General features: G+C 41.0%; 2 protein-coding genes across 5 annotated transcripts in view; one reads left to right on the top strand and one right to left on the bottom strand.

The window, feature by feature from the left end:
• LOC134870883 (serine-rich coiled-coil domain-containing protein 2-like) overlaps positions 1 to 23,099 on the bottom strand; it is a 28,455-nt gene that overhangs the window by 4,634 nt on the left and 722 nt on the right. Inside the window, exons 2-13 of one of the 4 annotated variants that reach the window (XM_063893382.1) lie at positions 15,612 to 15,785; positions 9,791 to 10,836; positions 9,063 to 9,230; positions 8,427 to 8,662; positions 7,599 to 7,769; positions 6,077 to 6,167; positions 4,531 to 4,600; positions 4,021 to 4,104; positions 3,269 to 3,362; positions 2,691 to 2,765; positions 2,399 to 2,485; positions 2,097 to 2,219 (exon numbers count right to left, since the gene is read on the bottom strand). In XM_063893382.1, coding sequence (XP_063749452.1) covers positions 2,097 to 2,219; positions 2,399 to 2,485; positions 2,691 to 2,765; positions 3,269 to 3,362; positions 4,021 to 4,104; positions 4,531 to 4,600; positions 6,077 to 6,167; positions 7,599 to 7,769; positions 8,427 to 8,662; positions 9,063 to 9,230; positions 9,791 to 10,805 — 2,214 coding nt within the window. In that variant the 5' untranslated portion in view covers positions 10,806 to 10,836; positions 15,612 to 15,785. The remainder of the gene's footprint in view (positions 1 to 2,096; positions 2,220 to 2,398; positions 2,486 to 2,690; positions 2,766 to 3,268; positions 3,363 to 4,020; positions 4,105 to 4,530; positions 4,601 to 6,076; positions 6,168 to 7,598; positions 7,770 to 8,426; positions 8,663 to 9,062; positions 9,231 to 9,790; positions 10,837 to 15,611; positions 15,786 to 23,099) is intronic. The other 3 variants (XM_063893381.1, XM_063893383.1, XM_063893384.1) reach the window with 3 other exon arrangements.
• The window catches only part of LOC134870884 (D(5)-like dopamine receptor), a 10,116-nt gene continuing 8,676 nt past the window's right edge, over positions 21,660 to 23,099 (top strand). Inside the window, exon 1 of the mRNA XM_063893385.1 lies at positions 21,660 to 21,674. The gene's annotated coding sequence lies outside the window, so the exon portion shown is untranslated. The remainder of the gene's footprint in view (positions 21,675 to 23,099) is intronic.

Below are 23,099 nucleotides of genomic sequence, written 5' to 3'. Positions count from 1 at the left end.
GCAGCAGCATTATATATATTCATATGTAATATTGTGTTGTATGTTGCTGCCGTGTCTGATACATGTGTTTCTATTGCCTCTCTCTAGACCTGCAGCTGCTGTTAATCCACAATCAGAGGCTAAAACAGCAAGACCTGAGTCCGTCATGTGTAGGGACACCATCGATCAGAGGAAACTCAATAAGAGATGTATTTCACTGTCTTATCTTCCGTCTGTTTGTGTTGCTCCTCTAGATCCTGCTTTCTGCAGAACAAGAAGCTAAAGGAAACTAAATATGGAAGATTCTCAGGTGGACACTGACACCTGGTGGAGGCTGCTGGTACTGCAGGGGAATAGACAGTGCGTCAAAAACCTCATTAACAACAGATTCAAATGCCAGTAATATAACCGACCAACAAACACTGGAAAACCTTCATCACTGCGTGATAACCGGGCAACATCTTCATCACAAACACTGCAACACAATGAAGAGCCGTGCAAAAACAAAAGAAGCTGCAGCATTCAAATAAACGGTACGATGAAATACTGGGTACAACCACAGCTTTAACTATTCAATCACAAAGAAGAAATATAAGATGTCTTATGATGGGACAGAGAGGAGGAGGAAGAGGAGGAGGAAGAGGAGGAGGATATAAAAGTTTCCACTGTACCACGCTGTGTCACTGAAGTAAAGCACTAAGTGTTCCACTCCTGATCGACAGCAGAGAGGAGGAAACACACAGGTTAGAAAATCTCTCACACACACACACACACACACACACACACACACACACACACACACACACACACACACACACACACACACACACACACACACACACACACACACACACACACACACACACACACACACACACACACACACACACACACACACACTTTTGTTTTAAACCCCGACATTAATACTCTAACGGGACGGGGGGGGGAGGGGGGGGATATGAGAGAATATTGTTTGAAATGATAAAGTCTTGAATCTGCAAGAACTTTATCATTTCATATATTTAACATAAACACTTTTTTTTTTAGATTAAAGATTTAAGATAAGGTTTCTTCTGTAGGAGGAGGAGGGCGTGGTGAGGGGGGCTCTGGGTTTGTTTGGGGGGGGGGGGGTCTATTGTGTTCTATCAGGACTCACTTTTCCTGGCTCGGTGGGGGGGGATGCTTGGCTTCGGCCTCGCACGGAAAGGTTTGGAGCGCTGATACTGCCAGGGGGGGGAGAGGAAACAGGGAGGAAGAGCCTGAGGAGAGGAGGAGGAGGAGGAGGAGGAGGAGGAGGAGGAGGAGGAGGAGGAGGAGGAGGAGGAGGAGGAGAAGGAAAGAGAGAGGAAACACAGAAGAAGTGGATGAGGAGGAAGAGAGAAGGAAGAGGGAACAAAGAGGAAGAGGAAACAGAGAGGAAGAGGAAAGGGGGAGGAAGAGGAAACAGAGAGGAAGAGGAGGAAGAGAGAAGGAAGGGGAAGAACAGAGGAAGAGGAAAGAGAAAGGAAGAGGGGGAAGAGAGGCAGAGGAGGAGGAGGAGGAGGAGGAGGAGGAGGAGGAGGAGGAAGAGAGGATTGATAACACCAAGAGTAATAAGACTGAGGAGAAAAAGAGCGACGAGAGGAAGGGACACTTCTAGACGTTATGGAGCCAGGAGGGGGGGGCTCAAACTTTACCAGAAAATATTCGGTGAGAAAAGTTGCAAACAGAAGTTCTGTATGACTCTGAAATGATAACTCCTAAAGATACGAATTTACTGCAAAAGGTACAAAGATATACTCAGAACACACCTGAGATTCTTAGAGATTTACAAAAACTCGTAGAAAACTGAGAAAGGTCACACTTCTGCAGAAACCAAAGAAGGTGACGGGAGGTTCCTGAAACCTTTGCGAGTCACACGTGGAAAATAAGAAATGGAATATTCTGTGGGATTTTAAAAAGGTCTTACAAATGTCCAATACTGGAAAAGAAACTCAGCAATTTACAACACGAAAAGAATGTCCCGAAATCATACGATGACAAAAGTGCGAAAAATAAATAAAATGTATAAATACGAAAATAAATCAGTAAAACAAAAACTGCTCAAACTATTTTGTGTGTGTGTGTGTCTCTCTCACAGTGTGTTCTCTCCACGGTGTCTGTGTGGTGACGCTCTCTCTCTCCGCTGAACTCGTCTGTGTGTGACGCTCCGTCGTCTCCAGGCAACAACAACCGTCGCCGGTTACCGCGGGAACGGTCTGCTGTCATGGAAACACGGACGCAACCAGCTTAGACATGTCCAGCCCCCTTAGCCTATCACGTTCAATGTGTCGCAGCGCTAGCCAATAGGAGCGCGAGTGTTGTCACCGTGTTCCTCTTTGATGTAACATGGAGCTTTTTAAAGCTCACTTATTTTAAAGTTTAAGAACGATGCATTTACCAGCTGCTGGGTGAGCTGGGCGATGGTCCGGTCTCTGCTCCTCAGCTCCTCCCGGAGCTGCTGCACCTCCTGCATGAGAGCCTGCAACTGAACACACACACAGACACACACACACACACACGGGAAATGTAGGATCTCGATGAACTTCATCAAACTGTATGCACCGCCTAGTTTTGGCTGATGGAGCTGGTGTGTAGAGACATTTAAACCCAAAATAACAAGACGTTTCTGTGACTCCATGCTCATAACTTTATCTAAATGGTTTGTAAAGAGTCTGAAATAAACTCAGTACCTGAGTGTCGGAGCTGGACTCAATCTCAGGACTCAGAGTGTCGGTGGTCAGAGTGTCCTCGTCTGCGTCCTCCTCCTGGAAAACATCCACACATTACTATGAAACACATTTTGATTCAGAAAATAAAATCTGACTCCAAGCAAAGTGGACTTAAAGAGGATGCAAACAGACATGAAATAGAAAAAAGGGACGACTTTGAGAGCTAAAATGTATTGCATTATTATTTAGATCCAAAAAGACTGACTTCAAAATGAAAAGACGTAATAAATAAACTGAAGAAGACAAATACTGAACAGTTCTGCACAGCCTTGTGGTTACTTTGCATCCATTTGGATACATGCTGTGTCTCTACAACTTCTCTTACTGCCTTGCATCTCCCTCTAGTCATTGTGTGTGTGTGTGTGTGTGTGTGTGTGTGTGTGTGTGTGTGTGTGTGTGTGTGTGTGTGTGTGTGTGTGTGTGTGAGGTGTAGCTCTGGGTAATTTTCAGTCCCTGATCAGCATGTGAGCGTCTCTTCTCTTTGCAGTCGTTTGATTGCAGTGGTTATTGTGGTTGGTTTGTCCTGAAGACGCACTGACCAGCAGCAGTAACCTCTGCAGATACTCCAGCTGAGATCTGACAGCAGAGCAGTCTTCAGCCAGCTCCTCCACATCTGCACCCAGAGCAGGAGGGCTGAGGAGGAGGAGGAAGACATGTTAAATATATGCATGTGCTGCGTTCAGGGACCAGCATGGACTACTGTATGGCTTCAATTCCAGAAATAGCGTTTTCAAAGACAGCTTGTTTGAAATTAAAGTCGTACATTCACGACAAAATCTCCAAAATCACGAGAATAAAAGTGGTATAATTAACAGAAAAACATCAAAATGAACAAGAAAACATGTATATTATTTAATGTTTAAATAGGGAAATCACAAGATTGATTATGTGAGCGAAAAAGGGTTTAATTTTGTAAATTTGGGACTTTTTTTTTATAGCATCATAGAATACTCACGTTCTTTCCTGTAAATTGAACTATTTTTGACTTGGAAATTCCCTTTTCTTTCAACAAATATTACCCCAGAAATGGTCTATTTTTCCCTAAAATGATCTTAAAACACCACTGCACATTTCTACATGAGAGGAGAAGATGGCACAAAGAAAACCCTTTAAGAACTCAACAAAAAAGGGTGGGAAAGTTTAGGGAGATTTGGCTTGAAAATCTTCCAGGAAATAATCTATAAATATTGTAATTACAGCTGGTGATCACACAGGAGAGTTGGCTTTAAATAAATACTAATATAGAGAACAGTAAGCTCTGGTTTTAGTGCAGATTCATGTTTAATGTCACCTTGAGGAAGAAAAGTCCAGAATGAGGTCTCCGTCTGTCCTCTTGTTCCCCGGATCTTCCGTTAGCTTGTAGCTCTCAAAATCACTGCATGTCAATGGAAACGTTTGTTAGCATGACTTCTATTATATTCATTTACTCCTCTCTCTTACTGCACTGCTGATAACGTTCGAAAAGGCCTAAAATAAGAGCTGTGTGTTTCAGACTTTTAGGTGCATTTTATAATCTGTTTTACCCATTTTATTTGCAGACACAGATACAATCCATACAATTAAGGGATAATAAATGTGTCAGAATGAGCCAAGACATGTACAATATGTGAGTATAGCTTACAATAATTAGAAGCACAAAACATCAGCTGAAAAAATAACCAATTAACAGACAAAACTGACTACAAATGTACATATTTATTCATTGATGGTAAACTACAATGGCCCTTATACACAGTCCAGCCAATCTCAGGACCTAATCTAAATGAACCCAGAATAAAGATTACTGAGTGTGTTTTCTGACCTCTCGTTGTCGTTTCCCCAGCAGAGCTGCCTCATCCTCCACTGAGCCATGTGGGCCAAACCCTCTCCGTCTGCAGACAGAAGCACGCATAACAACACTTTACTTTCAGGACAGAGATATAACTTACACAGGAATGTTACACAATATCAGGAAGACATTTAATGAAGTTAACTGTGTATTAAAATCCTTTAATATCCGCATAGAATCAGTTACAGAAGCTGACCTGCAATACATTTCTATTATACATCAGAACCTGAAGCTAAACTGTAACGGTGAACTGAAGGGTGGCTAATCTGAACCGTGAGCTGAACTATAGCTCTGCTCAAATAAACTGAGCTAATCCAAACAACATTCATTTAGCGGCTAAACTAAAGTAAAAGAAACAGGTTTAAATTACAAAATAGATAGTTAGCTAACCTGAAAGCCACTCAACTATATTCTTTACCCACATAAACAACATTATCAACAGTTAATAAACAAACTGTTTTTGAATGCTAAAATGAGCTGTTGGCTAAACTAAAACAAACTACTTAGCCTAGCCTTTATATCTGCTAACTAAACAGTTAGCTCACCTGAAACAAAATGTTTAAGTTAATAAACTGAACAGTTAGTGAATCTCAGACAAACAAACAAACAAACAAACAATTTAAGCTACTTAACTGACAATAAGCTAGCCTGGATAAAACTGTTTTAGCAGCTTAATATAACTAGCTAACAAAACCAGCAGCTTTACTAACTTGTTTTACAAACTAAAATGTTAGCTAAACTAAACTGTTAGCTAAACTGTTAGCTGAGCTAAACTGTTAGCTAAACTGTTAGCTAAACTGTTAGCTGAGCTAAACTGTTAGCTGAGCTAAACTGTTAGCTAAACTGTTAGCTGAGCTAAACTGTTAGCTAAACTGTTAGCTGAGCTAAACTGTTAGCTAAACTGTTAGCTGAGCTAAACTGTTAGCTAAACTGTTAGCTGAGCTAAACTGTTAGCTGAGCTAAACTGTTAGCTAAACTGTTAGCTGAGCTAAACTGTTAGCTAAACTGTTAGCTGAGCTAAACTGTTAGCTGAGCTAAACTGTTAGCTTAGCTAAACTGTTAGCTAAACTGTTAGCTGAGCTAAACTGTTAGCTGAGCTAAACTGTTAGCGTATCTGAATCGAATTGTTTAAAATGCTACGTATCTGTTAGCTTATATGCCTGAAATAGTTCAAATAAAACAAACTGCTTTAACTGCTGTTTAACTGCTTAGCTGATGCCATGTTTGTTTTAGCATCAGCTAAGCAGAAAGCTTCTTATTTAAAAGAAAACAGATCAAATAAATAGCATCTTAACTGTTAGAAACTTAAAGGGACCCGATTTTGTTTCTGAATTTAACCCTTCATTTAAAAATACTGAACCTATTGTAGCTGCTTAATAGATAGATTCGAGATTAATTTGATATTTCTACAAAATAAAGCTGATTTTGGTGGTTTGCATCATACCCCACAGCCTTATATAATATTGTTGGGATGCATATCCTAACTTTATTACTTCTATTTATACACAAACAAATGTACCGCTGTGCAAGGAGTCATCCTCCGGCAGATCCTCATCCAACATGAGGTCGTCATCGTCCAGATCACAAGAGTCCAGGTTGTTCAAAACGTCCTGAAATAAAGAAAAACAGAGACTTTTATTCACTGTATTTATACATGCTGTTCACCCAGAGGACACCAGAGGGCGCCCCAGGACCACATAATGAAAGCTGATGCAGGGCGCAGGGAGGTAAAGGAAGCTGCTTAATTATTTAACTGTGGGAAGAAACTTGACCTGATTTCTGATTAAGGTTAGAAAATAAATTTAAAAAGAGGGAACACATGAAGACTTCCTGAGCATGGACTCACACTATTATTGTTTTACTGCCAGTTGTACCCATTCCAGTTTATAAACCCAGAAAGAAATCAGACAATAAATACAATATTGTTCAAACTACATGAACCCAAAGACTGATCCTTTTTTATTATATTTATTATTCAAAAAATATGGTTTTCTCTTGTGTTTCAAAAACATTGTTTAATGGATTTTAAATGTGTTTTTTTATTTAAAATATTTTATTAATTGAAATATTTGCATCTTATTTTAAATAAAATGTTTAGTTCTGTCTATTTTATTTTTAAACTTTTATATTTTCTATAGAGTTGGACAAAATGTACACTTGAATTTTTCCTTATTTTAACCAAAATAAAAAGGTGGTTATAACATACTTTGGTTTCTTTTAATACATAATAAATATGACAGGGATCAGAAAGAGTGCTGCTGTTAAATTCAGACATCTAGGAGTTTTACCCTCGAGTTCAGACTCGTTTAAAAATGTGCAACCCGTGTTAACGCTGACATTTAAAGCCTGTTTCTGGATCAGTGTGTTCTCTGTTTTTGGCACCAACTCAAGACGACCCAACCTGGAGACAACACTGGACTGAAGTAGGACGGAGGCTGCAGGAATATTAAACCCTGCTTTCGGTCTCTCTTCAGCAGCACAGAAACACTCACACGGTGATTTTCAATGGATGATTGGGCTGTTTTAAATCACATTTACTGATCAGCATGTCAGTTCTCATGAGGGTCTATCAGATTTGAATTAATTGTTAATCTTGGCCATTAAAAACATGTTATCTGTTGAAAATTAGGGCGTGAATTAACAAGATATAACTTTTTCCCAGGGATTTAATTGGCAAATTGACGAGCAAAAACACATACATAAGGGGCAAAAAGTTCCATATTTTCTGAGATCATAAAGCCACGAATCAGCTAAAAAAATAAGTATTTCCAACACAGAATTGGTGAATTTACAGGAAAAAAAACTATTATTTTCTCAAATTTAAGATGTTAATTTACAAGGACCAACTCACAAATTAACAAGAAAAAAACCTGGAAAATATTGCTTTAATTTACAATGCGCACACACACACACACACACACACACACACACACACACACACACACACACACACACACACACACACACACACACACACACACACACACACACACACACACACACACACACACACACACACACACAAACACACACACACTCACGATGCTGTTGAGGTCAGAGTCGAAGCTCCCGATGTGGTGGGTGGTGTTGCTGTTGGTGTGGATGGAGGCGGTGGTGCCTCCCCCCAGGGGCTCCAGGCCCTCCTCGTCCCACATGTAGGTTCCCCCCGACCCACAGCTGTCCGAGGGGGAGAGGTCCAGAGAGGAGCCGCCCTACAGAGGGGAGAGGGAGGCTTTTATTTTGAAGATTCCAATCATAATCCATACAGGAGATACACACGGAGAGAGGCTTTTATTTTGTAGTAGTCTGGTTATAATCCTGTCGTTTACAGTTGATACACACAGAGGCTTTTATTTTGTAGTAGTCTGGTTATAATCCTGTCGTTTACAGTTGATACACACAGAGGCTTTTATTTTGTAGTAGTCTGGTTATAATCCTGTCGTTTACAGTTGATACACACAGAGGCTTTTATTTTGTAGTAGTCTGGTTATAATCCTGTCGCTTACAGTCGATACACACAGAGGCTTTTATTTTGTAGTAGTCTGCTTATATTAATGTTGTTTATTTTGTGTCATTTAATAAACAATGATACCTGATTCCATTTCTACAACCTCCTCTGTCAAACGATGTTGAAAATGACCAAAACTAACTTTAAAAAATACATTTTATCACAGATTTAAATCTTGTTAAAAGGTGGAAAGGAAGTAGAATAAATCTGTAGCAAAATGAAGTAAAATATAACGTCTTTGTAAAGTCCCCGTTTTAAAGATTCAAAGCTTTTGGACAACAAAGAGCGCCTGAATGCACCATTGGCCTTGTTGGAGGTCTCTGCTCTTTCAGTGACTTTCTGAAACTCTAAATGCCGGTACCTGCTCATGGTACTCCTGCTGACTGGACCTCCTTCGATGGGGGAGTCCGTTGAGGCGGTTCTCCCCATGGACGGCGCTCCAGTCCACGCCGCCGTCCAGGAAGCAAAGACCTGCTGCCTTGGAGATGCCACCGAGGGCCATCTTGTCTTCTTCAAACCTGGCGCATGATTGGTCGAGCCCCGAGTCGTCCTCTTCGTTTTTAGAGGAGAGAAGAAGAATTCCCATCCCTCCGTTTCCTGAAACACAAGACAAGGGAAGACGGGGAATTACAGGCTTTGTGGGTAAACAGAAAGTAAAATACAGAAAAACATTTTGATTTATTTTTTGTTAATTTGTGATTTTAAAGCGTAGATTTACACATTTTCAAACACAGAAAATACATTTCTTTCTTATGAAGGTTTAATTGAAATCAGTCATTTTTGGATGATTCATGAAATTATAATCTTTGGGAAAGTTTTTCGATAAATCTGTCGTTTTTCTCATAAATTTAAACATTTAAAACTGAAAATGAATGCAAATTCCTGACTTTAATTTCAGATAATTTAGTAAAAAATCATCTGAATTTTGGATATTTTCCCATACATTTCAGATGTTTTTTGAACCCCCCCACCCAACACGTCTCAAAGTGTTTCTCACCGAGGTTGTCGAAGTCGTCCATGTACTCCTGACTCGTGTCATTTCTATCCAGAGACGAGTTGGAGGACAGGCTCATGTCCTCCAGCGTCTCCCCTAGAATCGACACCTCTCTCTGGGACACCGTCACTGCCGACAGACCCCCCATCTCTGGAGCCTCTGGGGGGCTTTCTAAAAAGGTAGAGAAGATCACGGATAAGATAAGGAGAGAGACATCCGATAGGTAAAAAAAATACATTTACAGGAAAAAATATCACAATAATAAAATAAAATTATGGGGAAAATTCAGACATTTATGAGAGGAAAAACTTGAGTAATTTTGGAGATTACAGAGACTGCATTTTCCGTAAATGTCTCAGAAAATATAAATGTTTTTTTCCAGTTAATTTGTGACCAATATCCAATATAAATCAAGGGAATCATGGGAAAAAACCTACAATTTAACAGGAAGAATTCTTACGTTTAGACAATTTACCAGAAAAAACGTCCAAAAAACAGCACAACATTTTACTAAATCCTCTGAGTAAACTTTTGACCCAAAGCACATTTTCTCACTTCGTTATTCCCGTAAAAAAACACTCTTAACTGATTTTTCTAGCAAATTCTATATCATTGATCATTTATGTATTTATTTTGACCTACAATACTCCCTGGTAGAGACAGGGATGAGTCGAGATCAAATTTAAACAATGAGATTCATGTTTTGTGCGATACCAACATGATGTCGTTACCTGGGCTGTTCTCAGTCGATGACGTCTCTACGGAGTTCCTGCGAGCCGCCGGCCCTCGGTTCGCTTCCTGTCCGCCTCCATTGGCTGTGCTCACTCTGAGGGGGCGGGACTGCTTGATGAGTGACGGGCGGGAAAGCTTATAGCTGATGCCGCTGGGCTTGGAGGCGAGGCCGGTGCTGGGGAGGAGGAGGGGCTTCTTTAGGGGCAGGAGTCCAGACTTTAAGGGACCTTTGGGTTTCACCAAGACGCCTTTAGGAGGAGCGGCGGCCCTACTGGTGGAGCAGGATAGGGGGGAGGAGGGTGAGGGGGTGAGGGTAGGGGTGAGGGTTGGGGAGGGCTGCCGGCGGACCTGCGTGAGGCTCCGAGACCGGAAGCGATCGTTCTCCGTTAGCGGGACCGTAGCGTTCCCAAGGCTGTCGCTGGAGTGGGATCGACTCGCCGGGGGCTTCTTCAGGAGGGGGGAACCAGATCGGGAACCGGGACCAGAACCAGGACTGGTTCCACCGCCGGGACGACCAAAACCGGGCTGCCTCAGAGAGCCGATCCGGGGTTTAGATCCAGATCCAGAAGCACCGTTCACTGCCGGTCTGGATCCACTCCTGAGGACAGGGAGTAACCGGGGGGTGGACAGCGGCGTAGGTGACGAAGACGAGGGGAAACCGAAGCTCCGCCCCTTTCCCAAGGCGGTCTTTGGTTGGGGGCTGAACTGATGGTTGTTGTTAGCGGACCGAGTCCCGGCCGCCCCCCCCTCCTCTTCGCTCTCTTTCCGCCACCTCATGGACGTCGGCACTCGAATGAATCCATTCTGGTTAGCGGGGGCCGGAGGTGTGTAGGAGGAGCCGTTGACCCCCGCGGGGCCCGGGTGGTGGTAGAACCCGTTGGTGAGGCGGGTGCTGCTGTTCGAAGGCGGGGGGGCGGAGGAGATCGTGGAGGGCTTGGGCTTCGACCCGAACTTTGGCAGCCTAGAGACCATGGTGGGCATAGTGGGGGGGGCCAGGAGAGGGGGGGCGGACATCAGACCGCACTACCCTCTGGATTTTGAAAGGCTGGGGGGGGGGGGGGGGCAGAGAAAAAAACTGATGTAAGAAAATAGCTCTTAGTGTTAGCACGTTAGCATACAGACAAGACGAGAGTCACCACCATGCAACTCAATGGAACCTCCATTAGCATTAGCTGTTAGCATAGGCCGTTAGCTGTAATTTAGCCCAGCAGGACTGTGCTGCCCTACGGATGCTAGCAGCTAACAGCTAACGTTGGCTAGCTCTCCTGTAGATATTACAACTGGTTATTTAAAGGGTGAAGTTCAACCAGTATCTGCAACTATCTCCACCTGTAATCTGAAGGACACACACACCACGCCTCTAACAATAACAACCAGCTGCTTCAACATAAGAAGAAGAGGATGGATAGCAATCAGGCAAATGAAGTTTGGCAAGACACACCCGACATATCCTGTCTGTGTTCAACTGACACACACACACACACACACACACACACACACACACACACACACACACACACACACACACACACACACACACACACACACACACACACACACACACACACACACACACACACACACACACACACACACACACACAGAAGCCTGCCTGTTGCAGCTCTGCAGGGCTGGGTGTGTGTTTTAATTGTTAATTGCAGGGACGGTACACATTACAAGGAAAACCCAAGAGTCGGCTGTTTGCTGCCAAATCTGGTTTGAAATATTTAGATGTACTTTTATAAATGAATGTTTACACACACACACTGATGGAGCTACAGTAAATAACCCTCCAACACCAACACTAACAGCTGACTGATGCATCTCTCCTCATGACTCAGATAATATTACCCTTGATAAAGATAACCCTCCCTGCAGTCAGAGCACACGCTGCCCCTGATGGAGCAGAACATTAAACACAAGCCTCCTCAGTCATTTGTCCGCTCCGGGCCACCGTACCGTCAGCATCACGAGCCCCTCCCAACGTCTGAAAGACACACATTTTTAAATCTGCTGATGGGTTTTTAATCAGAGAAGAAAGGGAAGATAACAGCCGGAGAAACTTGTGATTTCAGTGTGAGGGGAAAACCTTTCAGACGTTCATCTGCATGTCCTGGAGGGTTTTTCAGAATAAAATCCCAGAACAGAAACAAAGATTTTATTTAAGGACATTTCTTAACCTTTTTTTCATTTTACTGATTAGTTTTATAACCTACAGAGTAACAGCGGTGTAATTCCTCTTCTCTGAAAGGAAAGTCAGCCAAGTGTCAGATTACTTATGCTCTAGTTATCCCTTGGTTGTGTTTAGGTGCATTTTTAATAATTGTAATATTAAATTGATTATTATGGACTAATGAGGAGTCATATTTATAGGAAGAAACTTTGACTTTTTAAAATCAAAGTCATACATTTTCTCCAAATGTTCTGACAGTAAAAAAAACATTCATTAGGAAGAAAAATGTAGAAGAAAAGAAATATATCATTTGAGATCACAATCTAATGATGTATGTATTTTTAAAAAGGTAATATATATATTTGTATATAAAAGTCATTCAATAATAAAAAAAATCCCACAAATGTATGAACATTTTTCGAGGTTATAAAATCACAAATTCAAGAGAGAAAAAAACAACTAATCCTTAAACAATAAATAAAAAGCTTTCCGATAAAGCTCTCAGACGCGTCCACATCTCTGCACGCCTCCTGAGTCCCTGTTCTTTATGTGTTAGATACATCTGGATATGTGGAGGACGCTGAGTCGGATGCTTGGAGGTTTCTCAGTCTGGCTTCGAGCCACAGAGTCCATTTAAATGAATGAGTAACAGCAACAGGTGAACGTCTCTGAGGAATGGATAAGAAAACGCTCAACTGGGATTATAAAGGACGACTGGGTGGGAATGGAAAGCTGAAGAACATAGAGTAATAATAAAAAGGTGTTTCGTTTACTTTTATTGCTTTATTATTTTTATTTTCTAACCAGAATTTTTGTACATTTTTGATCATTTTGTTCTGTTTTAGTTTTATAATTGTATTAACTTCTGAATAAATGCATCATTTATGAAATCAAAAGAGTGCACTCGCATGCTGCAGGATGCATTAGAAATGTCTGCAGAAAAAGGCAGTATGAAGATCTTGAGACCAGATTGATTTGTAACGCTCATGCATTTAATCTGATCATTATTTGTATTTAAAAGTCTCAGCTCCTGGCATGACTCTGAAACTCTGATCCAGATAAACTAACCTGCAGCTTTAAACCGAGAGCAGACTGTGCTGACGTCACCCCGACCTTCACTCTGTTTCTGCTGATGCACAGATCACAGAGATCATACGGACGATGATGAGGAGCTCTGATCACTTAACGTGATGAAGAGTTACTGAAAGCTTCGACATAAATCCATACTCACAACTACTCCTCCTCCTCCTCTTCCTCACATTACTGCTCCTCCTCCTCCTCCATAAATCAGACATTGCCCCCCCCTCAGATTCTGATGTGCTGCCGCTCCAGTTCTCCGCTCACTGATCTGAGAGAACGGGGTCAGCTGATCCCTCTGAGCCTCTCGTCCACGACATATGATTTATCCTTTATTATATTATCTGGATCATCTCATTTCTCTTCCTGTGTATCGTTTGATTCATTCACACTTTAGATCATAGATATTATTTTTACATATTTCATTTGGTTTTCAGTGGATGTCATTTAAATTCCTTTTAATCAGTTTGTTTGATTTATTTGTTTTTTGTAATCTCTAACATTTATTTTTTCTATCTCTAAAAAACACACATATTATTTTTAATTACAATTTAGGTTTTTTTTGTATCTCATTTTTTTTTCTTGATTACAGGTTATTCTTTTGCTGTTGGTTTACTTTTCTTCATCTTCATCATCATCATCTTCTTCTTCTCACACTGAGGAAAGACTCACAGATGGACCAGACCCTAGAGTGTGTGTCTGTTAGAGTGTGGATAACTGGACACCATTACTCTTCACACACACACTTTGCCAGCGTTCAGGATCCTCTCCCGTTACGCTCCATGATAAATGAATCAAGAGGAACCTGATCGCCGCTCCACAAACACGACCCGGATAAAATCATCCAGAACTTTACCTCAAAAACATCCTGCTTTATAGTTAGGTTGCGTTCGACTGGTTCGGTGCGTTCGGGTTTATAAATGTGACCAGGGGCGTCTCTGCATTAGGGGCCGGTGGGGCTGGGCCCCACCACTAGTGGCCGCTGTGGCGCAGTTCAGGACATGATCAATAATTCGATTTCCAATAACAACAAGTAATATATATGTATTTTATTTAGTAACTAACATTATTGCGTGTTTATTACATGATATGACATAATATGACAATGGTAGCGCTGTAACTGTCTGGTACATTCCAAATCGCCTCCTGTACGTGTTCAGTAATGGTCGCGCTTCTCCTAGCAGTCTTCCTCAACAGGCATGGGGCTGGCCCCTCAGCCCGTTTAACCAGGTTAGCAGTCAAACACACAGTACGCTTGCTCAACGCGATTTCAATGATGAGCGGTGGGGCACAACGGTTTTGGCCCCATAGCCAATGCAAAATAATAGAAGGACATACGTCCCATATTACCATCCACCGTTGATGCAGAATTCTGTACAGTTAGACCGATCAGAGCTATCGATCAGAGCTATCGATCAGAGCTATCGATCAGAGCTATCGATCACAGCTATCGATCAGAGCTTGATGCATTTTTATTTGAATTTTGAACGAACCAATAGTAATGTGATAATTCACTTTGCCCGTGATAGGCAGAGACATTTTGTCAGTCCGAGTTTCTGTTCTGAAGCGGCAGGTGCCATTTGGCTCTTTGCTTTTGAGTCAGACCGTTATAGTTGTATATTACTGACATTTATTTTTGTGTGAGTCAGTTAAGTTATGTTAGTGAGTAGCTGAAGGACCTAATCTTAGCAAACACTGCTCAACTTTACGGCTCTTTCGTCGTTGAGGCCGAGTGGGCTTTTTGCTAGTGGCTGCAGTTAGCCTAACGTTAGCTGCGCTCCACTGGCACCTAGCCTTTCAGGAAATGCAGTCCTGGCCCGCTGTGGCATGGTGGCATGGAGGTCAACTTCTGAATTGTGGAATTTGCTTACTGTATTGTACTATAGGCTACTACACCTGGCTTATGTGATCTCTTTTAGTTAGTAGGTTAGCAGGTAGGTGCACTTTACACGACTCACTTAAAGCGAATATATGAGTACTACTTATGCAGCCCCCTGCGTGCGCGCGACCGGGCCCCGCCAGTCTTTTCGTGCTAGAGACGCCACCGAATGTGACCGTAATCTATACTTCCATCAACTCGGCATTATGGGATGGGGGAGAGTCTCTCATCATGTCCTCGTTTCCTCTGAGGACGGAGATATTTCTGTCTGAGGACACGGAGACATAACCTCCTCTCTTCACTTAGCCCCTCACTCAGTACAGTCTAGTATAACTCTATCTGTATCAGAAAGTCCTAAGTGTCTTGGGAGGGGGTTCTATTGTTGCTATTGGGTTTTAAGTGTGCATATAATTAAAACACTAACTAGTGATTTTTTTATATAAAATTGTGTTTCTAAAAGTTTTTTGTATCCTCTTGTTAATGTGTTTTTTCTCCTTAACTTTTTTAAGTACATTTGTTATTTATGTGATTTTTTGAGTTTAATTTCATAAAAAGGTAAGTTCATATTTGATCATTTATAAATAATTATATTATATTTTACGTTTTAGTGAAATCGGTTGCAAAATATTGTTTTTAATTAATATAGTCTGTAATGCCTTCCCTCTCGGTCTGCTCCACATTTAAACGTTACCTCATCCTGACTCTAAAGTCGTCCCAGTCAGAGCGACTCCTCGTCAGAATAGAATCCTCTTTTAGCCGCTCAGAGTTTTTATTATGGTGCCGCTGACTCCGAAACCTGATCTGTGTTTCCTCCGGACAGACAGACGTCCCGTTAGAATATCCAGACAGACGGAAAAGGACTCGACTGTATTATTAGAAAGAGACAGATATCAGTTTACAGAAACAGAAGCTCAATATCTGCACGTTGTGTTGCTGAGTGATGATTATACATTGCGTTTAATATGAATTACCATCATTATAAAGCTCATTCTGTGGTGGAGGAATGAATTCCATCGTATCATTTTAGTTTTCTTTAATTGCACTTTACAAAAAACAAACTATATCTCCTGAGAGCTTTTAGAGCTGAAGTAACATTAAAATATGAATGAAAACAATTATAAAAAGATGTCTAACAACGAAACAAATGCCAGTTTTGAGTTCTTTTCAAAAGAGGTAAATGTTTTCAGTTAGCATGACGGAGCCTCGCCCTCAGACAGTCTGAGGAGTCTCTGCTTCACCTCCACCACAAAACTGCTGATGCTAACAAACGTAGCATCAGTCCCTCGGGGACATTAAAGTAAAATGTTCCTGGAGTTCAGACTTAAGGATGTGCAGTAATTGAGTTGCACAATCCCCCCCCCTGAAACGCCTCCATTGGACGCCTTTGTTTATAGTGACATCACTATAAACAAGCTCCTATTGGCTATTGCTCCAACACATTGTACATGATAGGCTAAGGGGCGGGACATCTCTAAGGGGTTGACCAATCACAACAGAGCTGGCAAGTGTGTTTTTTAACACACTGATCTCTTCTCTGCAGAGAAAGTTGTTATGAATTATTTGTATATTTTTGAAAATAGGATATACATTTTTATCCTAATATTTTTATTCTTTATGTAAATATCTTTGGGTTTACATTTGAATATTTCTTAATGCTAATAAATAAAAATAAAGTGTTCCCTTCTTCTCTGACGGTTGCACACGTTGCCCAGGAGCCTTTCCCAGCATCTAGTCCAATCCCCTCCCCCCATCGGCCCCTCTGGTTTCTCAGCAACTTGGCATAGACAACCTCCCTGTTGTGCTGCAGTGGACCTCCACTCACTCCAGCAGCAGCATGATTAATCAGCCACAAAGCAGCTCTTTCTCTGCAGACTCCCTCCTGCATTTTCAAGAAAAACTGCTCCTGGAAATCCTGCAGCCAATCATCAGCTGGATCTCTGAGCACGTTTACAGCAGATTAAACCAGTTAAATATGCAATAAATCCTGAGAGCGCCAAGGAAACTGCAGGGGGAAAGGTCAAAGTGCAACACACTGTCGTCTCTTGCATAACAACGGCTGCGTTTACATGCAGAAATACTTTCCCAGGAAAGATAATATTCATAGCTGTTTACAAGACAAATGAAAACAGGAAGTTGTGCACTGACTCACACGTCAAATGATGGGGAAGAGGAAGAAGTTTGCATCATTTATTTGCATCAAACTCGTCTTTTTTCCAGGTCTGAATCCTCCTATCCAAGCAGACTATGAGCGTGTTTAAAATCAGTACATTAAGTGGTGTATTGGTCAGCATGGAAACAGCATGCTAACACTTATACAAGAGTGTACAGTGACACAATTAGCCGTTACTTAAAGCTCCCCTATTATCCTCTTCATCAACTGAATATATTCCAGGTCTCAGATACAGTGGTATGCAAAAGTTTGGGCACCCCTCTGAGATTTCATGACAATTTGCTTTTCCTTTATAATAGAAGATCACAGCAACAACATTTGTTTTCCTACAAAGATGTAGACGTTTTAGTGTTTTCCAGACCAAAATTCTTAGGGTAGCATTACATAGTTTTATTATAATAAAATAAAATGCAAAAAATGGGATGTGCAAAAGTTTGGGCACCCTTATAAATAGCATTCATTTCAACACCTGTACGGATTTATAGCTGACAGGTTGCTGCACAAAATTGCTTTGATTAGCTCATTAGACCTTCAATTACAAAGACAGGTGGAACCAATCATGAAAAAGGCGATTTAACATAGGTAATAGCTGGCTGTGCCTGGCCTAGGTTCTTTCTTAGGGAGTGGCAAGATGGGGACCTCAAAACAACTCTCCACTGACCTGAAAGCTAAGATAATCCAACATTATAAATTAGGAGAAGGGTACAAAAAATTATCTGACAGGTTTAAACTGTCTGTCTCCACAGTCAGAAACGTAGTTGTGAAATGGAAGGCCACAGGAACAGTCCGTGTGAAGGAAAGATGTGGTAGGCCGACAAAAATAGGGGAAAGGCACAGGCGAAGGATGGTGAAAATGGTCACAGAGAAGCCACAGACCACCTCCAGAGAACTACAACAACATCTGGCTGCTGATGGTGTAGTTGTTCACCGTTCCACAATCCAGCGTACTTTGCACCAGGAAGAGCTCATTGGAAGGGTGATGTGCAAAAAGCCTTTCCTGAGTGTTAATCACAAGAAGAGTCGCATGAGGTATGCAAAAGCACATCTGGACAAGCCAGAAGCATTTTGGAACAAAATACTGTGGTCAGATGAGACCAAGATTGAGTTATTTGGTCATAACATGAACAGGTATGCATGGCGAAAAAAACACACTGCATTCAATGAAAAGAACTTGTTGCCCACTGTAAAATTTGGTGGAGGATCTATCATGTTATGGGGCTGTGTGGCTAGCACAGGTACTGGAAAACTTGTTAAAGTTGAGGGCCACATGAATTCCTTACAGTACCAGGAGATTCTTGACAAGAATGTTCTAGAGTCAGTCACAAAGTTGAAGCTACGCCGGGGTTGGATTTTTCAGCAGGACAATGATCCTAAGCACCGATCAAAATCCACCAAGGAATTCATGCAGAAGCACAGGTACAATGTTCTGGAATGGCCATCCCAGTCCCCAGACCTTAACATCATTGAAAATGTATGGATTTATTTGAAGAAGGCTGTCCATGCACGGAGGCCAAGAAACCTGACTGAACTGGAGACGTTTTGTGTGGAAGAATGGGCCAAAATACCACCTGCCAGGCTTAAGGGACTTGTCTGTGGCTACAGGAGGCGTCTACAGGCCGTTATTGCAGCAAAAGGAGGCAATACTAAATATTAATGGAATTATTTCTTAGGGGTGCCCAAATTTATGCACATGCCTATTTTTGTTTGAATGCACATAAACATGTTTCTGTTTGACCAATAAAAGTTATTTCACTACTGAGATGTTTCTGTTACCATAAGGTATAACATATGTTAAAATGAAGTTGCTGCTTCAAAAGCTCAGCAAGTGACAAACTGATGCAGTGGTTTTCCTAAGGGGTGCCCAAACTTTTGCATACCACTGTATATACAGAGCCTGTCTCTGATTGGCTGAAACACCAAACTGATCATTGCCCATAACCCCCTCTGTTTCAGCCCTGTTCCTGAAGAGCTGATTCTGTGTCTGTAGCTTTAAATGGTAATGAGCTGCTGTTGGCCACGCCCCTCTGAGAGCTGATTGGTTGGATTTGGCTTAATAGGGGAACCTTTAAGATGCAAGTGTGATTTTAACTGCAGTAAAATCGAGCGAATAGAAATCACATCTCTCTGAGCGGTTCTGCAACAAACATCTTCTCCATAATGGTACCTAAACTGGTGGAGACATGGTCCAGTCTTTAGTCGATTAAATACGTCAGACAGAGGAAGGCCATGTGAACCTTTTAAACCCTAAGTGGTCCGACAGCAGCTCGGGTGATTTGATCCGAGGAGGAAACTGTGCCAGTCAGAGATGGAAAAGATTCACCAAACATTTCCTGCCACCGTCAGAGACCGAGAGCATCCGTTACCCATCAGAGAGGAGAGAAACCCACAGAGACGGGAGGAGAAGCTTCTCAATAGTACTTGTGCTGATATAATACTCAAAGCCAGACATCAAACGCTTCTGAACACAAGCAGGAGCAAGAGCTGACTGAGAACATCTGGATTTCAATCAAAGTATTAATAAACAACAATGAATTAATAACGTATCCCAGCTTCCATCACTTTACTGGGGAGCAGCTAAGAAAAGTCGACCAACCGGAAGATAAACACAAAGTATATTCAGTCATTTTTATGCAAAAGAGTCTGAAAACACTGCTTTAATCCTCTCAGAGATAAACAGTTCTAGCTTTCCCCTATTTATATTATATTAAAGTCAATTCCTTTGAGCTTTGGACTGACAATCACTACAGTTTATGACCAAATGATAAACCAATAATCTAAAATATTGTGCAACACTATTTCCTGCCTATTGATGTTTTCAAATTCCTTGTTTTATTCCATAAGTAGTCCGTAATTATTGGATGATTGCAGCCCTACTTCACAGTGTCCTAAAGAAAGACAGAATTCAGTCAGTAATTAAAGGCTTTAAGGGTTAATCCTATAGACGTTTATGTCAACAGTTTGACAAGAAACACATTTATTACTGCATGTTATGTCTGTGAATTTTGAGGACTGTTTTGTGCTGGTTCAAGACTTCATAGTTGAGCTATAAACAACAATGAGGAAACTGGAAAAGGTAAGTTAATAAATCATATTTTTTTCGAGCTAAAGAAACTCAACTAGCTTTCTCTAACAACGTCCTGGTTTTATTTTCAAAAACTGGAAAATGTTTTTGGGTTTTGGACTAGTTGCTGGGTAAAATAAGGAACAGTTAGCTATAAAATATATTAATACGGGGTAGGTTGCAGTCGTACAGAAACCAAAAATATATTCTCCCCAAATTAGCAAATTAGCTAGATTTTACAGCTGACTAATTAGCACCTCAATGTAAGGGAGAGGAGAAACAAGCAAACGAAGGGTCGTAAAGAGGGTGAACAGAAGGAGGGGAAGCAGTGAATCAGCAGACGACAGAGATTCGGTGATGGAGAATAAGGGAAAGTCAGTGAGATTAAATTAAACGAGTCAGCAGAACGTTAGCCGGGAAGCTAACTGATGACTGGGCTCTGAAGTGGCCTCGTTAAGAGCTTCTCACTAATTAACCTCAGAGAGAGATGGCGCATGAGGACGCAGTCTACTTTAATATTTAATGTCACCATGTCTATATTTAGTGGTTTTTTGTGACAGAGATCCACTTTTTGGAACTATTGACAAGCTGGGATGTTGTTGTTCTCTGAGAACAGACTGCATCATCCACCGTGCATCGGAGTCATGAGTTAAATAACATTAAATCAACTGAACCTTAGGGAAGAGTACTGTTCGTTACACATGTACTAAAACATATCATCCTTTAGCGTTAGCATACTGGTTTGTATCAGGACGTTAAACAGGTCATACCCTACTTTAAAAACTCCATTTTATTACTAACCTTTACCCAATACTAATTGTTACTGAATAGAGCTTTGGCACACCATATTGTAACTCCATGGAACCTCCGTTAGCATTAGCTGTTAGCTCTGTAGCAAGAAAGTATATGGTTTGTCTGTGAACACCTGATATAGAAACTGGGTTGGTACAATTAAACTAGATTATGTTTTACTGATAAGACCTGGAACACACCACAATGTAACTTGGTGAAACCTCCGTTAGCTTTAGCCGTTAGCTCCGTCAATTAGCCAAGTAAGACTCGGCTGTCAGCAGCTAACTAGCTAGCTCTATTGCATGTTGTCCTTAACATGTAGCCTATAATAGCATTTAGCAATAATTTTGGTCAACATATTGGTGATCGTCTTACTGGAAAAGCTAAATAATTGGCAACGAAGTTGTAAAAACAGCCCTTTGCTCCGTTAGACCACAGAAACCACCTTCAGGAACAGATAGAAATTAGCCTGGTAATACCAGCCTGTCTGACTTCGCTTCTCTCCGGCATACAGTCTGGATCAGCGCCATTGGACTTGGATTACTGTAATGGGCGGAGACTTGTCTGAAGTTTAACATCATTGGAGTTCCCTTCACCAATCACTAACGGTTGGTAAGGACGTATGTTCTGAGGCTCTGACCTGACGCTTCCTACTTCCGCTTTCACAGTAGTAAACAAGTCGCTACCTGCGAGCGTGGCTGTCAAAATGGCTGTCAACGACAAGTGTCGATGTTGTCACTGTAACCCAAGGATTCAGGGGACAGTTCGTAACCGGAAACAGTTATTTGAAAAAAAGGAAGAATTCCTTCAGGAGTTGAAACAACCGAGCGGATAGCTAGTGGCGTCTCTTCCTCCGTCGCCATTGTTGAACTACAGACTAAACTTCAATTCAAACTCGGCAACAACTTCGACGTAATCGCTCTCAACCCCGCCCCCTGTTCGCTGATTGGACCGATAGAAATCTGAGTTCCGGTAATCGTACGTAATGAGGTCTTGCCCAGTCTCACTTACAGGAGCAAAATGGAATTGGGCGGAAGTACGTAGGCTGGTATAGCCAGCCTAGATAGAAATCACTGGAACCAAAGAATGTAAATAATGGGGTTAAAGACGTGAGGAATGTGGAAACACTGAAACGCTGATTAACCCAGGGAACATTCCTCACAGAAACAGGAACAACTTCCACATTTCTTCAGTAGTTTTTCTGTTTTTACTTTGTTGAATTAATATTTTGGGAGGGGGGAACTTCCCTAACTTACCTTGTTATATCTTAAAAATAAATGAATAATAATTTGAGTGTTTATTGTTTAGAATGAACTGAAATACCTGCTGTTATGGATATTGACTAAAGGGAAAACACCTCTAGGTTAGATAGTGATGGTGGTTAAACAGTAAATAGAAGGTTTGCGCTGATTTTATTCTTCTGTTTATGCAGAGAATATTAGTTTCAGTGACATGTTTATTATTGTTTTTGCTCAGAAACAATGATGTGTGACTTCTCACTGTTGTACTGTATATCAATGTATGGTAAAGGGGTCTAATCTGATTTAAATCCAGACCAACAGCATCATTATGGGATATCAAGCCACTGTTTTGTATTGACTTTTCCCATTATATAAGGCCGTGGTTTCCAGCCAGGGGTCCCCGTACACCGGTAGAGAACTACTGATATGAGGCATCAACTCATCGCTGTTTATTATTATTATTTCATTTGATTTTTTTATTGATTAAATGAAACAAATAAAACGTAAAAAACAGTTTGCCTTAAACTGTTGTGTTTAAGTTATCGCTGCTATAACTAAATTACATTTGTATTAACATTATTTCGTCTAAAAGATATATTTGCAAACATATTTCTTAATATGTTTAATTCAATTGTTATTATCTGTATAATATTACATTTAAAACAGATTCATTTAATGTATTCATAGACAACACAGTGGTGTCATAAGTAACATTTTATTTGTAATATTAATGCGGTGCTCTTTGTAAGTATTTTTAACGAAGATAGTATTTAAATATATATAAGATAATATTTCTATTGTAATTTAATATTGTGGTTTTTTTTGCTAATGCACTAAACACAAAAACATAATCCTTGTATATGTGAAAACCAACTAAAAAGACTTTAATATAATGAATGTTGTCGCATATTTAAG

This window comes from Eleginops maclovinus, chromosome 10 (genome assembly GCF_036324505.1).
Source record: "Eleginops maclovinus isolate JMC-PN-2008 ecotype Puerto Natales chromosome 10, JC_Emac_rtc_rv5, whole genome shotgun sequence".
Classification (NCBI taxonomy): Eukaryota; Metazoa; Chordata; class Actinopteri; order Perciformes; family Eleginopidae; genus Eleginops; species Eleginops maclovinus.
This window is presented reverse-complemented; position numbering and strand designations above follow the sequence as displayed.